This window comes from Lemur catta, chromosome 16 (assembly GCF_020740605.2).
Source record: "Lemur catta isolate mLemCat1 chromosome 16, mLemCat1.pri, whole genome shotgun sequence".
NCBI lineage: Eukaryota > Metazoa > Chordata > Mammalia > Primates > Lemuridae > Lemur > Lemur catta.
This window is the reverse complement of record NC_059143.1, coordinates 26,426,554-26,444,424: the sequence shown is the minus strand read 5'-3', so window position 1 is coordinate 26,444,424 and position 17,871 is coordinate 26,426,554. Positions and strand designations below refer to the sequence as shown.

The following is a 17,871-nucleotide window of genomic DNA, read 5'->3' as shown; positions in this document are numbered from 1 at the left end:
GATGTACGTGTGTCGGGGAGTTGTAACACATACAAATCCTGCCGACAGATTAGGGATCTGGCAAAGGTCTGAGCACATAAGCTTTTGAAGGTTAAGGGTCTACCCCACAAACACTTCTCTGTTGTTGCAATCATCCTGTATATAAACACACACTGTACTTTTTCCCCTTTAATGTTCTTACAAATATTCAAAAGATATTTATTAGGATTTATTATGTATCTGGAAGCGTCCTAGGAACTCTGAAATGAAAGGTGAGTTAATGAGTTTCCTGCTACTAGAGCTTTACACCCAGAGGGGAGACACAGACACGGGATGTCCTGGGGTGGAGGGTGCCCGGTGCACAGCCCGGGTGGATCGGGGAGTGCCAGGAGTGCCTAGTACGGTTGTTGTCCTTCAAAACAGAGAGAGGCAATGGGATACATACACATAATTTATTCAGGGGTTTAACAATCATCTCTGAATATCACCTGGTGGTATTCCCAGAGTTCAAATGTCACTCTCAGGGATGACATCAGCTGTACAAAAACAGAAAGGAACTAGGCTGGAGCCGGGCTTCATAACACCGCCTAGCTCTTCCCCAGCCCTGCGCTAATTTAGAGACCATCTTCCCAACCACCTCCTGTGCTTAAAGCGGGGGAAACTGCTCTCATCCAAGATGAAATCTTTACCCTTCGACTCAGTAATTACACATTTAGAAATTCATCATCAGGAAATAATCAGATATGAGAACAAAGATTTATTTCTTGCAAGTGTACATATTTCAGCATTATCTATAGTTTCCTTATTGGCAACTACCTAAATATCCAATGAGTCGTTTAATGAATATTTATTAAGTACCAAGTATAGGACGAATTAAACATTGAAGAAGACGGAGCACTATCCCTCGCGGAACCTGGGAACAATGGTTACATGCATCATGGTGTATGCACAGACTGGATTACCAAGCTGTCATTAAAGATGAAGTACTTCACAATATTTAATGACTTGGGAAAGTATTCAGCTCTTATGTCATGTTTTAATATGAATAGATATTAAAATTCTGGCAAGACACAAAAGTGTTAAGAGTGGTTCCCTCTGGGCAGTGAGAAAAGTGATTTGTATTTCTTCATTGTGCTTTTTCATAGTCTCCAAATTTACACACGTGCTCCTTCTGTGATGGGAACAGATGCTGTCATACAAAGGCAGAATCTCTGCCTCTTGGTCTTTCCCTTACTAGGATAGCTTTGTCAGTGGTGACCTCTCCCCAGCGATGTCACCCTGATTCCACACAGTTTAAGTTCATAGCTACATGGAATACAGTGTGAAGATGCTTTAGGGTACGAGATACATACACATCAACAGACACACATTGATCGGAGTAATAAAAATAGTCCATATTACTCAGCTTTCACATGGAAATAAACCAGCTTTTTACTTCTGCCACCACAAGGGAAGGTAACAGGTTTGATATTTGTAGCAACCTCCTCTAGGCAGTATCTGCAGGTCGTAGGTCACAGGTCACTCTATTACCAAACCCTGGGGTCATGGTTCTTCTGTGTTATCCATCCTATTTCCATCCTCTTGGGCACAGTCAACCAATTAATTGTCCAGGCCCATGTCCATCTCCATCTGTGGGGATATGAGGCCCTATCTATCCAAGTAAAAATTATGGAGGAGTGGTCTTCTGCCAATTTAAGTTCAAAAATGGAGGCCAGGCGCGGTGGCTCACACCTGTAATCCTAGAACTCTGGGAGGCCGAGGCGGGTGGATCACTCGAGGTCAGGAGTTTGAGACCAGCCTGAGCAAGAGCAAGACCCCGTCTCTACTAAAAATAGAAAGAAATTATCTGGCCAACTAAAATATACATATAGAAAAAATTAGCCGGGCATGGTGGCACATGCCTGTAGTCCCAGCTACTCGGGAGGCTGAGGCAGGAGGATTGCTTAAACCCAGGAGTTTGAGGTTTCTGTGAGCTAGGCTGATGCCACGGCACTCACTCTAGCCTGGACAAGAGTGAGACTCTGTCTCAAAAAAAAAAAAAAAAATGGGGAAGGCTGCACTTGAAGACAGGGGGCACCCAGAAGGTTCTCCCAATCCGAGGCTTCACAGAAGGGACTTCTGCAAGGAGACTGCTTAGATGAGCAGAGCATTCTTCCTCCACTCCAACTCTAAATCAAGATAATTCAATCACTCAACAGATATTCACTGTGCACGTACTATGTACCAGGCACTGTTCTAGGCTCTTGGGCTATATCGGTAAACAAAACAGGTTAAAAAATAAAAAACAAATTAAAAACTCTGCCCTCAGGGAGCAGTGGACCAGCCATTCAAGGACTTTGGAGTTCGTCCTGAATGACAGGAAGGTTAAGGGAGGTTTGGAGCAGAGAAGTGACATGACCTGACCCCTCATTTTTAAAATGTCTCTTTCCTCTTTGGCTGGTCCTACAGGCTTGTTGCTTAGCCAGTTCTTTCACATTAAAATCACTGAATGGACAATATCTCGTTCTCTCTAACCATTCCCTCTTTTTCTGCTAATGGCTACATTCGAAGACAAGCAAGAAGCCTCCACCCCACCAGACATCAAGACTCACCGTAAACTACAGTAAGACAGTGCAGTGTTAGCACAAGAACATACAGACACACCGTGGAGCAGAGAGCCCAGAAACACACCTTGAGGCTGCGGGAGTGACGTGGCTCAGAAGCAGCATTGATGAGTGTGCTCCTCGCCCTCCATGCTCCCCACGACTTGGACACCGCAAACTTCCCCTCTGACAGCCACTTTCCTGGGGCTCCAGCACCTTCGTGCTGCCGGCACGTGCCTGACGAAGCCAGAGGGCCACAGCAACAACTCCCAGAAAGAAGTCTCCTCCTAATTGTCCGCAGGGGTTAAAATCTGGGTTGCCAGGGTGCAGCACCCTGAACAATATTAAATTTTGCTTTCATTTAATAAAACTGCAGAAGTAGGAGGGAGAAAGCATTGTGTAAACCAGTGGTCTCAGCCCTGGTTCACCACATATTCATTTTCATGAGTTGTGAGGGATGTTTCCACTGATGCTCAAGTAATAATTATAATGGGAAGAGAGCTGGAGAAGGTGACCTCAAATCATAGATAAAACAAAACAAGTGCTAAAGGGATATAACATGTCATTTGTATGTGCTTCTGTAGGGGGCTGCAGGCTGTGTGTAACCCTGATTTGGCCAGAAGGACCCTCCTCCTCATCCTCTCTTGCACCCACTTGTCAGCGTCCATAATAGCCATGCAAGCTAGTAGCCTCTGCCCATCGAGTTGTTTGCTATAAACCCCAAGCCACTCTTTGGCTCTGATGAACCAGTCAGAAGATGCCTGTGTTATCTTCTATTTTGAGAACTTAAAAAAATCTTGGGTTTGTCCCACATACTCTGAATAAGACCCTGGCATTTCACTCCCTGCTATAAAAGTCAGTGCCTACGGAGGCAGGTAGCCATATCAACACCAAAGGAGCTTCCTTCTTGGTTTTCTCTTTTTCAAGAATGCTAAAATATTCAATGAGAAACTAACTTGTTTCTTTTTTTGCCCAATCTAGGAATACTGCTCTATATCGGACTGCAAATTGTTTAACATTTTCCCTTTTCTCAACTTGATCAAAATTTTTAACACTTATTTTCTAACATTAAACATTTTTCCTCCGAGTCTAACATTTTAATTTCTAGACTACAAAACTGGTGAAGAGGAGCTATGGTCCCAGTTTGTAAATAGATACAATGTAGATTCCATTTGTTACTATGCCTCTCTAAAAATAGAGAAACTTCTGGGTATATATTTTTGCTGACTTACAGTAATTTTTTTTCAAAAATCATCTATCTTCTCCCCTCTTCAATAGTTAATCCACAATAGGTTAATGTGCCCATAGAAAATCAAAGTTGATTGTAATTGGAAAGTGCCAAGGTATATGATCAACTTACATTTTCATATACATTACAACATCAGTGCCATTCACCTTAAACTGAGATCTGCTTTTGATGTAGACTGAAGGTGGAGGCAGAGCTGGCTCACTGGGAATCGGGCTGGCCCCTCCTGTGGCTATAAGGGCATGCCACAGGCTTCAATACCCACTGGGAAACCAAGTGCCTTTATATTTGTATCATTATCATAGCCTTAGCAAAACTATAGCGGCATACACTGAGGCCACAGGTTTACTATCTCTACTTTAGCATTTCTTTTACTAAACTGACAGTTTATGTAACTGATTGCTTATTTCATCATGGGAATTGACTGAGCCTAGAAAGACACCCTCAACACAAAAAGACTGGTGTCCTACAATTGTTTTTCGAAGATCCCAAGGAGAATGCAACCATAAGGGAAGGAAGAAAAATATCAATGGAGGCATGACATAAAATTCACTGGGTTGCCATTTCAGCCACAGCAAACAAGCTCAGAACACAAAGCGAGGCTTAATGAAAGAGCTCTGATCCCAAAGGAAACATTGGAATCGTAACCTAATTGTTTCAGCTCCTTTATTAAAAAATTTCAACATATGCAAAAGTATAGAAAGTAGTATCATGACCTCTCTCCACATTCCTATAATCCAGCTCTAATTCCTGGTCTGTCTTGTTCCATCTGTCCACTCACCCACCTACTCGTTCATCATCCTGGATCATTTGGAAGCAAATTTCAGACATCATATAATTTCATCTGTAAATATTTCAGTATGTATCTCTGAAAGATATAAACTCTTATTTAAATATAACCACGATACTATTATCACACTTTAAAATTAATAATTTTTACTATCAAATATGAGTCACTGTTCACCTTTCCCCAGTGATCTCAAATATTTATTTACAATGTGTTTGAGGGAGCACTCAGAGCCATACATGCACACTGGTGGAAAATCTTTTCATCTAAGGTTCCTTCCGTCTCTTTTTTCTTTACTATTCATTTGCCAGAGAAACGGTCATTCCCCACAATCTGGATTTTGCTGATTACATCCCTGTGGTGAGGCTTAACACTACTTGTAACTTAATTTTCCACATTAAGCTATGGGGAAGACTGTTTCTGGTCCTTTCAGAACAAGGACCAGAAACAGTCCCCTGCTTCCCTCCATCCCAAAAAAGTCTGTTTCTATATAAAGGAGCAGATACTGACAAACCCAAGACTCTGGCTACACCACTAAGCCAGCCACAGGCAGCAGGAGTGTCACCAGGAGATGAGATGTGGAGGTTGCCAGGAGCAGATGATTGTCCTCCATCTGAACAAGGAAAAGTTCCCATGTGTTCAAAACTTTCACCTTTAGTGAGAAATAATCCACAGGAAGAAAGGAGGTGGGGGAGGGGTGTTCCTAAATTGGCCTCAGCATGTTAATCAGTTTTAAAGCTGCCACCATTAAGAGCTAACAATTCAGAGTCCAGAGGGGGAGGGCAATGGCAGTCCGGCTGCTTTCCAGAGGGGCTCCTGTTGGACTCCGAGGACAAAAGGCACAGACTCACAGAGCATCAGCCCTGGAAGGACTTACCAGAGCACAACCATTTAAATCACAGCCCTGTGACAGGCAGCCGTGTGCAAAGGCGATACAGTCAACCCCACCCCACCCCACCGGCACAGAGACCATGTGCTCTGCTCGTTTTTTCTAATAATGGGACACAGTTGGCTACAGGCTTTGGAGTAAAAAAAGCCTTGACCTTAAATCTCAGCTCCTTCACTTAAAAGCAGCGTGGCCTCAGGCAACCTGCTTAATCTCCCTGTGTCTTAGTTTCCTCATCTGTTAACTGGGAATTCCTCATCTGTCTGCCTGCCAGAGTTGGTGGGATAAATGAAGTTATACATGCAGGCCTACAGTGCCCAGCACAAGCTCGTGACACAGTAGCCCCTTCCTTCCCAAAGATGGCTGCCAGTCTGTTCCAACCCAGATCCTTGCAAGGAGCCATGACAGCACCTGCTGGATGTCTGGCTGGGTTACCGATGCGGTCTGTGGCCATGCATGAAACAAAGCCAACTGACCCATAAAGGGTTCAATCCCATGATCCTGATCTCAATAGCCAGGCTCCAACCAACTGAGCTAATTACAGTGGAGTCAAATTCAACCCTGCTTACACGGAGATGCTCTTAGCAGTTCATACAACATTCTTAAACAGTGGTGTCCTAAAATGCTATGACATAACACACTTGCCAAGTTTACTAATGATCTCATCTTTTAAAAATCTTAATGTAATGTAGCAAACAGATGTGTCCCTTAAGAGGATTAAGGTGGAAATTCATTAGTGCAATAATACCAGTGGATTTGTGTTCTAAAACTAACACCAATCAATCACCTTAGTACACACCCTGTCTTAGCACTGCTCAGGTTCAAGGGGAACAATGGAGAACTGGACAGCTAGGTCTTCACCCTCAAGGAAGTTATCTGTGAACAGGAGAGACACAATGAGAAGCCCCATGTACTGACAGCGCAACTAAATCACCTGTGACCCATGCTGTTCGGACCGTAGTGTGCACAGGAATCATCAGGACATCTTGGTAAAATGCATGTTCTGACACAGCAGGGGGGAAGCCTGAGAGTGTGCATCTCCAACAAGAGCCCAGGTGATACCCTGCCCACATCTAGAATAGCAAGGATCTAGGCCTCATTGCAATCAGCTGTTTTACAGATGGGATGGCTGAGGCAACAAGATAACTACAAAGACAAAGCTAGTGAGAAAGGAATGAACACAATACACTCAAGGCTAATCCAATGAGTGGACGCACCCTGGAACATGGACAGGCTGCCTAGAAGGAGAACATTCAAGACATGAAAGTGGAGTGCTTAAGAGCTTACACCTGCTGTCAAATGCCAACTCAGGAACTTCTCACTCATGTGACCAGGGGACTTCCTTCCAATCTTGATCTCTCCTGCTGTGAGATGCAACAGAATCAGTACCACGGGGTCCCTGGCCCCATGACCATTAAGGGCTTGGTGAGGTGATGCCTGTCCAGAATGCTCCTTGGTGCAGGCAAATGCCTAGGACATAGTAGTTATTATAACTCCACTCTGCCCAGTCCACAGCAGGCAACAAAACACTTCTTGACTTAAATCATTAAGTCATAGCTGCCATTTTGACATGTAAGCTAGTCATCACTTTTTTTGTCAAAATATTCTACAATTCCAGTTTTGTCTATCAAAGAGATAAAAGAATCCTTAGATATGTAAATGCCCTTAGTGTCAATCAACCCAAACACATTTTAAGCTATAAAAGGCCTATGATTCTACTAATTCTACGGTATAGTTTTGTTCTAAACCTCTAATTCTACTGCATGGTATTTTTCTACATTAGAGGTCCTATAATTATAATTTTTCTTTAAAAATATTAAGCCAGAAATAAACACCTAGTTATGCAGCATTTGAAAACAGAAAGTCCTCACCTAGTCCAGCCAAAACATGTAACCAAAACATATAAATGAATACCTCCTCGCTGAGAATATAGCACCTGTTCTGACCCTTGTGTTATCAGACTAATGATTCATTTAATTATCCTCACTGGAACTACTGTAAAAAGATGAGATAAAGTACAAAAAACACAATTTATTGTTTTTGCCCAAGACAATAGTTTTGTTAAATGAACAAGTTCTAATGCAATCAGCAGACATGAGCTAAATTAATATATCATGAGGTTAAGAAAAGATGTCCAGATTCATGTTTCACCCAGGAAAGGCCTGAGAGACTGTCCAGTTCAAATCCCCAGGGGAACTTTTAAAATCTGGACCGTCTGAGGGGCCTGCTCAGGGCTGGTTACACAGGTGTGGTCCCTTCGTGAAAATTCATCCAGCGGCACATGATGCCCTGTACACGTTTCTGTACGTGTGATCTACTTCAATCAAAAGCTGACTTCCCCAGGGACTTAGACGTGCAGTACAGTGGAGACCACTGAGAATGTCTGCATGTCCCATGCTCATGCTTCCCCCTTCTTTCTACCACCTGGAACACCCTCCCCACAAAGAACACCCCTCTTACCAAAGCCAGGCTCCATAGGACCTGGGAGAAGCATTCCCTGTGGCCCAGGAAACCTTACCAGCCGCAGGGCCCTGGGAAGATACATTCCCTCACCATGAGCTAATTCACAGCAGGGTTGGTAACAATGTTTCCACTTCTGACCCTGAACTCCGCCAGGCCAGGAGTTCTGCCTCAAGGCTCTTACTCATGCTTGTAACATTCACCTGCCCCTGGGGCCAAAAAGTGCCTGTCCCTGGAAGGTGATAGGGTGAACTCCCCAAGGTAATGGAACAGAGGCCCCAGAAGGCACAGCTTCTGCCACAGGGAACGGAACAGCACTGAGGTCTCCAGTCACACAAGCCTGCTTTGAATCTCAGCGCCCCACTTCTAGCAGAAAAATTGGTTATTTAATCACTCTACCTCAATTTCCTTTTTTTTTTTTTTTTTTTTGGCCCGGGCTAGAGTGCTGTGGCGTTAGCCTAGCTCATAGCAACCTCAAACTCCTGGGCTCAAGCAATCCTACTGCCTCAGCCTCCCGAGTAGCTGGGACTACAGGCATGTGCCACTATATATTTTTAGTTGTCCGGCTAATTTCTTTCTATTTTTAGTAGAGACGGGGTCTCGCTCTTGCTCAGGCTGGTCTCAAACTCCTGACCTCGAGCGATCCTCCCGCCTCGGCCTCCCAGAGTGCTAGGATTACAGGCGTGAGCCACCGCACCCGGCCTGCCTCAATTTCCTCATCTCTAAAATGGGGATAATAAAAACCTCTACTTCGTGGTGCTGTGTACTATTAAATGATATCATGCATTGAGACTCCCCATGGAGCACACACTACATGCCAAGTACTCCAAACTCATTAACTCTTTCTATCACAGGTGGATCATCCAATTTTACAATTCTCTGCCAGAAATTAACTACCATCTGAACAATGTGAATGTGGACCTAAGCACACAAATGCCCCGACCCCTGCCTTACAGAAACCCTGTAAGGGTTAATAGAGTTAGCCACTGACTCTGTTCTAGATGGAACAAGTAAAGCCAGATATCTGAATATACTACAGGCGTCTTCAGGCAAAAGATTCTGAGACTGAGGCTGGCTTGTCCTCAAGACAAGGGTCAGGGTCCCTATAGGACATCTTCTGGTTCTGTTCATTCCACAAAAGACACCTTAGGAAGTTCTATGGGCCAGTACAACTGCTGTGCTGTGGCTTCTAGGTGGGGGTAGGGAGGAGGGGACAGTGCTGGAGCCTCAGGATTTCCTCCTACAAGACCAGGAACACTGTACCAAAAACTATGGGGCTCTTCCATGGAAACATAAAAACATACTTCAGCTCCCAGCTTGAAAGGTCAGCCCATGTATATAGGGTTTGAAATCCAAGGAAACCACTTCAAGGTCACAGGGCCACAATTATGAGCCTTCGGTGGTTTCAACAAAAGATCACTGTAATCAGAGACCATAATGAATGGAATAATCACGATGTAGAAGAAGCCCTTTGAATACTTTTTGACTGAATCCACTAATTGAGAACCAAATAATTTCCAAAAGTGATTCTGATAAGCTGAATCCATAATACAGCATTTTGTCCCTCTGTCTCCCAACCAAACATGCTTTTATGGCCAGAAGGGTTTCCACGTCCAGTGACTGTATCCATCCTGCACCAACATGGAGAGAATGGGAGAGAACTGCCCCATTCCTTATTCCTGAAAAACAGTTACTAATTAAGAAGGGGGTAGCACTGATCTACGAAGAGAGAAGGAAAAACACCACTGCCAAAGTCCACCGGTTTCCACACACTACAACCTCCTCCTCTATTTCCAAAGCAGGTGAACATCAAACAGAAATCTGAAGCATTTTTTTAAATCAATTTTGTTCCTTTAGGCATCCAGGGTTATTTCTTCCAAATATATATCAATGTTGATACTCAAGAAATAAATCATCCCCAAGCTTTGATATGAACCCTAAGCAGAAAATATACTGGTGAGTTAATTCTCCAAGCCGCATTCAATCTGTTTAAGTGGGAGGAAGGGTTTTCCTTGGTAACTAAATGATTAGCTTTCAATGCTCAGCTCTTTACAACAAATACTTTGCAAGACGCCTGTCCTCTTGAAAAGGGTTTAAAAAAAAAAACGACACCCTCTCTAACGGGTGGACTGAGAAGCCATTCTTCCCAGGGGACACTCATTTCGGGCTACCAGGCTGAGGCTTTGTGAAAGCACCGCCCCTCCGCGCCCCCGCCCCTCCTCCCACGGCGACTGCTCCTTAAGGTTCCCAAGGCCACCTGCTTCTCAGAAGAAAAAGGGGATACTCCGCGCGCTATCACAGTGCGCGCTCTGCGTCCTCTGCGGTGCCCCTCCGGGGGAGGGGGAGGTGTCCCCGGGAAGCGAGCTTTGTCGCGAGGGTCGCGCGGCCGCCCGCAGCGGCCCCAGAGGCCTGAGAGAGATTTTGTCCCCGGCGTCGCTCAGGGATCTCCTCCGAGGAGTCCCATCCCACGGGACCCGGGTTCTTTCTGCGCCCAGCTCGGTGCCGGCGTCTGATCCCCACCCCGCCCACCCAGCCGAGCTAACGGCGCGGCGCCGGGGAACCTTCTCCATCCCGCCTCCGGCCGGCGCGGCACCTGCTCGGCCGCGCCCGCCCCCGGCTCTGGCTGTCCTTCCCGCCCGCCCGGGAGGGTCCCGCGCCAGCCGGCGGGTACCGGGGGTCCCTCAGCCTAACGGGCAGGGGATCCTACTTTGGGGCGCTTGTCCCCCGGGGCCTCGCCCATCCAAGCCAGCCCGCGGCGCGCCCGCCCACGGCGCACCTACCCCTGAGCGCATCGCGGCAGGGGCTGCGTCCCGGGGACCCGGTCACCCCGTACCTTGTGCGGCGCCCGCAGCAGCCGATGGACCCCGGCCAGCTGGGTACCGAGCGCGAGGTCCTCACGGAACGTGAACAGCGGTGGCCGGCTGGGCTCGGGGAAGTTGGTGCTGTTGAAAGGGTCCGTGTCGTCCAAGAACTGCACCCGGCAAGCCAGCGTGGCCATGATGCATCCCTGCCGCGGGGGGCGCGGGCCGGGACGCCCCGATCGCGGCGCGCAGGGGTGGCCGCAGCCGCTGCTCGCTGGCTCGTGGGCTCGCAGGATCCTGCGCGCCCGGCTGCAGCCGGGGCTCCGGCCGCGGGGGGCGGGGCGGGGGCGGGGCCGGAGGTCCCCTCCTTCCCCTCTACCTCCGGCTCCTCCCCTCCTCCGTGTCCCCGGCACCCGGCTGGGCTGCCGCGACCCACGGGACCCGCCGCCGGGAAACGGAGAGGGAGAACGGCTCGCGTGGCATCCGCAGCCGTGCGCCAAAGGCCGGCGGCGGGGCGGGGACCACGGGCGAGCAGAATCGACTGCACGTGCGCCCCGCGGCCCCGGGCCGAGCTGCACCCCTCGGAGCCCCGGGGGCCGGGTTGGGGGGGACGGGGAGACAGGGCAGCCCTCCGGCTTCTTCCCCACCTGGAGAGGGCTTAACCCTTTCCAGAAGGTCGTGGCGGCCCGCTCCTGCTGCCCGGATTCGGAATACGTCCGCCGGCACCGGGAGACGAGGGAACCAGGACCCCAGGCTAGGGCTACGGGGAGGTTTCCCTTGGGGTGAAGAGAGCTAAGAAGGAGGGGCAGCCGGGGAACCTAGGCTGCTCTTCTCAAGGCACGAGCCCAGGGGGCGCCAGGGGAGAGGCGTGGGGCCTGAGAGGCTCCGCTCCGGGACTCCAGCGTCGGGCCTGGCCCCAGGGACACCCGGCGGCTGTTAGCCAAACCTCTGCATCACCGCGGCCTCCCTCCCCAGTTAGATCTCCAAAAGCCCTAGCTGGACCTTGTTTGGCCCGGGGGCGGGGGCGCTTCCGGGGAAGTCTCGGAATTGCGGGGGGGCTGTGGAAAGCCAGGGATCCCCTTGTAACCCAGGGACCTGGAGGGAGGTTTGCAGCCAGCCCGCCTCGCCTCGGCCAGGCAGGAGCAGCGGGACTCGGCGCCGCCTCCCGCCGCTCTCCTTGCTGCTCACGGGCGACCCCCTTCGTTTCCAGTGAGAATTCACGGTTCTCCCAATTCCCGGGCCACTGCGGAGTTCCGGGTTCCTTCCCCCACCCCGTGTAGGTTGCACTGATAATACCCGATCTCTTGAACACCGAGTCTCCACAAGGCAGCTCTATAAGCGTCTGTCTCCCTTTCCTCTGGTTTCAAGGGAGGAGAAACCCTTATCCCATACTTGGCAGCCTCTCCAGCATCTTTAACCTTTCCCTCTCCTGCTCTCTTTCCCTACCACGTGCACATTTATACCTGGTTTTAAAATAATAATTATTCCATGACGCCTCTGCTCATTCCAGCAGAACTTCTGGCTCTCCTTACTTTGCCACTTAACTCTTTGAGGGAGTTCTTTAGACTGGCCCTACACCTGTTTCACCATCTCCTCGTGGCCAGAACACTAAAACCACAAATTCTACTCTTTTAATACTTCCACTTTGATGTCTACCCCCCACCTTAATGAGAGCGCCCCCCAGTCCTGGTCACCCCACCTCTCATCCCTGTCCCAACTTGGCTTCCAGCTCATCATCTCAGGGGTCTCGTTGCCACACCCCTCCCTCAGCCTCACCTGAGCTTTGGGCAGCTTGCTTGCCCCTGCTCCCTCTGCCGCGTGCGTGCTGATAGTGGGCCCCTCAATGGCCCCTAGCACTGCTCAGTGTGGCCTCTGACTCCCCTCATGCTGCTGCACACTTCTGCCACTTTCCTCTACCCGTGGATTATTCAGTAAAGAGAATAATTTCTGCAGCACTAACTGGAAGAAGTTCATCCAGCATGAACTTCCAGCGTCCCCTCCTCTTCGTCCTTCATCTTATCTTCCACCTCCTCTCCATCATCCATTCCCCCATCTCAGGAGATGATCAAAGTCCTGTGTTTCCTCCTCTTCAGGCTCTATCTCCACCTGGACCCTGGGTCCCTCCCTTCCCACCTGCTCTTGGACCAGCCTCTGTCTCTGATCCAACCCCTTCTTCCTTCCTCCCTGAGCTTATCCTGAGAATCAGGGCCAGCTTCCGGGTGTACAACCTGTGCAGACATACAGGGCTGTGCACTTAAAGGGCCCCAAACTTGTTTAATGCTCTGTTGCTGTCTTGAGATTCTTAATAATTTTTTTTAACAAGAGGCCCTGCAATTTTTTTCTTTTCTTTTTCTTTTTTTTTTTTTTTAGAGACAGGGTCTGACTCTGTTGCCCAGAGTGGAGTGCAGTGTTGTGATCATAGCTCACTGCAACCTCAAACACCTGGGTTCAAGCATGCCTCCTGCCTCAGCCTCCCGAGTAGCTGGGACTACATCTTTAGCTACATCTTTATGAAGCCCACCCCTCACTTTAGCTCCCTGGCTTATGTCTTCATCACTTCCTAAGCAACTTCTGAAAGAGAGAGCCATATTCATTTCTCAGCATCCTCACCACCTCTTCTCCATCCTACATGGCATCTGGAGGGCAACACCCACCATGTCATTCTAAGATCATCAGTGCTAGCCTATTTGCCTCATCCAGGAGACACCTCAGCCCTGCTACCCATTTTCTTGGCAGCATCAGTCACCATAAACCTCTCCTTTCTCAGACTCCCTTTCCCTTCAGTTCAATAGCTCTATCCATTCTGGGTTCTCCTCCACCTCCTTCGACAGCTCCTTCTCAATTCTTTCTGGGCTCTGTGCTCCTCATGGCCCTCTTCACATTCCCCTTGGATTTCCCTGGCTTCAATACCGAACCTGCACGCATATGGCATCCACATATGGCACATATGGCATCTATACTCAACAAGGGGTCTGCGCTCCTCATTTCTAGGTCCTGATTTTCACTGGGCAACTCAGCCCCACTCTGGTTACACCACACTCAGTTACATCCTCAACCCAACCTTGTTGCCCACCCAGAACCTCCTCTGCAAGGTTGCAATCTGCCAGGCTGCTCTACCTGCCTGTCTTGCTGATTCTGATGCTCTCCAAGCCATTGGGGTGTAGAGCATCACAGTTACAGTTACTGTTCATTTCTTCTCTGTGCTCACACTAAGGGGAAAGCCCCTCTAGGTCAGGGACCATACCGTATTCAGCTCTGTGCCTACCACAGAGAAGACACACAATAAATGCTTGATGAATGAGTGGACATCAAAGTCATCTTTGACTCCTACATCTTGCAGTTGTTCACTATGACTTGTCACTGAAACAGCCTCTAAAATATTTCTCAACTCTTTCTTCCTCTTTAGCCCTCACTGTCTATGCCAGTGTTCTCATGAGTCTCCCTTCCCCAGACTTGCATCCTGCATTTGGTCTTCCACTGGCTTCCCCAGACCCAGTGATCATTCTAAGATGTGCATTTGATGTGTCACATCATAGGGTTAAATCCTTACATTCCAAACCCCTCAGCATGACTCACAAGGCCCTCTAAGACCGGCCCCAGACTACCACTCCAGGCTCACATCTGGTCATTCCCCTCTTCACAGCCTGCTTTCAAGCCACACTGAATTTATTACCTTTTCCCAAACATGCTTAGGTTATTCATGGTGAGATTCCCAACCTAGAACGCTCTTCCCTTTCTAGTTGACCAGCTGAACCCACTAATTCTTCAACACTTATTTCTAATGTCAACTCTCTCAGACAGCCATCTTCAACTCCACACCAAACAAGGATTGTCTCTCTTTTTTCTGAAATAATAGTTGTCTCAGGCTGGGCATGGTAGCTCATGCCTGTATACATAGCACTTTGGGAGGCTAAGGCGAGAGGTTTGCTTGAGGTCAGGAGTTTGAGACCAGCCTGAGCAAGAGCAAGACCCCGTCTCTACAAAAAATAAGAAAAATTAGCTGGGCATGGTGGTTCACATCTGTAGTCCTAGCTACTTGGGGGGCTAAGGCAGGAGGATTGCTTGAGCCCAGGAGTTTGAGGTTACAGTGAGCTGTGATCATGCCACTGCACTCCAGCTAGGATGACAGAGTGAACCCTGTCAAGAAAAAAAAAAAATGATCTCAAATACCTTTATATATGCACCTACTATAGCACTTTCATGTTGCATTGTACATATATGCGTACCATATGTCTACCCATTAACTGTAAGACCCTCAGGATTGGAAATTGTGTTATTCAATTTTAATCTTAAAAGTTCAAATAGTAATTGGAACCTAAAATTAAACCTTTAAAATTTTTAACCTTGTAGGCTATCCTTAATTCTTCTAAGGATCTTTGCCCTGACAACTCCCTTGAGACTGCCATTTGTAATAATTGTTTCCTCTGATGAACAGCCAATGTATTTTTCTCAGCCTACTATTTAAATTAATTTTTTAAGTAATGGAATGCTTTATCTTCATTTAAAAGGCCAAGAATAATAAAAAGTTGTAACCAAAAATCAGCCCCTATTTTACAACTGCCACTCCCCGACACATACACTTTCCAGGGGTACTTGTTCCAAAATAATGAGCGTACCCTGCTATACTGTGAACTATCAATTTTAGACAATATGCTGACTTTCTATCATTCTAAATGAAGATTTTGGCTTCTTTACAGTCTATTTCCTTTTCTTCATTCTCCCAATATAGTTTTATCACAATTTTAGTTAAATCCTTATTCAGTGATTTTTAAAAATATGCTAATATTTTTCATTTTTGTGTCAAGTTGTACATGATTACATGCCCTTTCTTGCACAACTTTTTGTTTTCCCTAAAGTTAATGTTTGCCTCAATTGTTTTTTCATTTGATTATTTTTTCTTGAATAGCTAGACAAAGCTTCTTAAACCTTCAAAGGCTCTGCAAATGCCTCTCTCACTATTGTCAAACAATCTCTCAGTTCTACATTTTGCCCTAAGAATCCTTCTTGGTGACATATTTCAGGGAGTCTTCCATCCCCCTGCTCCAATTTGGAATGTGGCTCTCTTGGCCTCTCCTCCAGGATATTTTCTTGACTTTTCTCTTATGCAGAACCCTTGTTCCCAGATCACTTGCCTTTTTCTTTCTTAGTTTATACTCTCATTTTTGGTAAGTATATATACCCCAGTAGCTTTCTGAGAAAGGGTAACTTTTTGAGAAAGTTTATGTCTCAAACTATCTTAATTCATCGTCCTCCCACTTGCCTTGGTGCGTAGCTTAGATGGCAAAGGTGGCTACAATAATTCTTCCCACCCCTTGTATTCCCACCATTTTCCAATATGACTTTGTCACTTCTCCCATCAAAAAGTAGAGTCTGTTAATATTTCCCCACTCCTTTTATGGAGGTGGCTTTGTGACTTGCTTTGACCGATAGAATATGATGAAAGTGACATTGTGTGACTTCTGAAACTAGGCTTCAAAAGACTGTATAGCATCTGTTCTCACCCTCTTGGAATGCTGGCCTGAGAATACCATGTGAAGAAGCCAGGTCTAGCGTAGGAAAAGTGGTAAGAAAATTGCAACTGTTATGAAGCAATGAAACAGTTGGTAAGACAATTGCCTAGAATAAATTGAAAGATAGAAAATGTATCTAATGAACTTACAGATCTGGCTAAGGAGATCTCTAGACAATATGTTGAAAGTATTTGTTAGATGCTTCTGTGTATCATAATAAATTCCATTTGCAAGCAGTATTTAGAGGAAATATAGAATGCCTACAACTTGCTGGGTTATAAAATAAACAATTCCTCATCCCCAGTCTGTCTAGTCAGCAAAGGATCCCCAAAGTTAGAAATGATCTTGGTAAAGATCAATTCAGAAATGTAGTTGTAAGACCCTTTGTTAAGATCTCAGAGAGATTTAGGGCAGTGCCTAGCAGATCCTCTCATTTAGACGAAAGGGCTTGTAAGAATTCTAGGAGTGATGTTCCACAGCAGCCAGGTGGGCCCAAAGGAGAAAGAATTATGGATGTAGTGTTTGGCATGTGTAATAAACCCTAATAAGATTCATAGAAAATCCACAGAGTTTTTAAGACAGTTGCATTGATAAAAGGACCAAACTGGTTTGGACTAAAAGGGACTGAGATTGTTCAAAATAAAAAGAAAACTCTGGAACTCCAGTGTGCAATGGGCAAGAAGCAGGCTAAGAAAGCTTCTCAGCTGCAAACATGGAGCCATTTCTTTTGGAAAAGGTAGGTTCTATCAGAGCATGGAACTAAGAACCAGGAAGAACAGAGAACTTGGGAACCACCTCAGGAACCAGAACTGGGCTACTCTCCTGGAATAGGAGAAACTGACAACATGTGCCTGGCTGGAGTTCAGAATTGCTGTGAATCAGTGACTGCTAGGTATCTGCCAGTCTTTCTATTTTTAAACAAGAGAGGCTATTGAAATTATTCTGTCCAGTCTCACCATTATACATTGAGTATGTAAGGGGCAGACAATTTGTGTTTTTAGGTCACAGGTCACTGGATCAGAGGACTTGTATCTGAGGAGCTGCTCTTGAAAGGCCTCATCTGCATGCAGATCTAAATAGCAGTTTCCAGGCTGGGTGCAGTGGCTCACACCTGTGATCTTGGCACTTTGGGAGGCCGAGGCAAGAGGATCACTTGAGGCCAGGAGTTCAAGACAAGCCTGGGCAACATAGCAAGACCCCATGTCTAAAAAAAAAAAAATTTTTTTTTTTAATTAGTAGGGTGTGGTGGTGCATGCCTATAGTCCCAGCTATTCCAGAGGCTTGAGGAAGCAGGCTCTCTTGAGCCCAGAAGTTGGAGACTGTAATGTGCTATGATCAGCCACTGCACTCCAGCTTGGGCAACAGAGTGAGACCCTCTCTTTAGAAAACAAAAAACAGACAAGGTACAAGAACATTCCAACATCAAGGGACAGCATCTCTACACCGGGGAGAAATGGAGCATCTGCTCCTTATGATGTGCCTGGAAGCCCATCAGGGAACCTGAATCGGCGGGCCTGCCTGCTGTTGAAACACTGCTCGCTTTAAATTGGGGCACTCTATGGGAAAACACTATGATACTACATCTAGCAATATTGTTGTAAATATTATCCTTGAACTCCA

The 17,871-nt window shown here is 46.8% G+C and overlaps 1 protein-coding gene across 13 annotated transcripts in view; it reads right to left on the bottom strand.

Annotated features, from left to right (window-relative positions):
• FHOD3 (formin homology 2 domain containing 3) overlaps nucleotides 1-11,049 on the bottom strand; it is a 423,570-nt gene extending 412,521 nt beyond the window's left edge. For 10 of the 13 annotated variants that reach the window (XM_045527659.1, XM_045527661.1, XM_045527660.1 and 7 more), the window contains exon 1: nucleotides 10,774-11,019. In XM_045527659.1, the coding sequence (XP_045383615.1) occupies nucleotides 10,774-10,938 (165 nt within the window). In that variant the 5' untranslated portion in view covers nucleotides 10,939-11,019. Of the gene's footprint in view, nucleotides 1-10,773 lie in introns of all 13 variants that reach the window. The other 3 variants (XM_045527658.1, XM_045527665.1, XM_045527667.1) reach the window with 1 other exon arrangement.
• Between the last annotated feature and the right edge of the window lie 6,822 nt (nucleotides 11,050-17,871).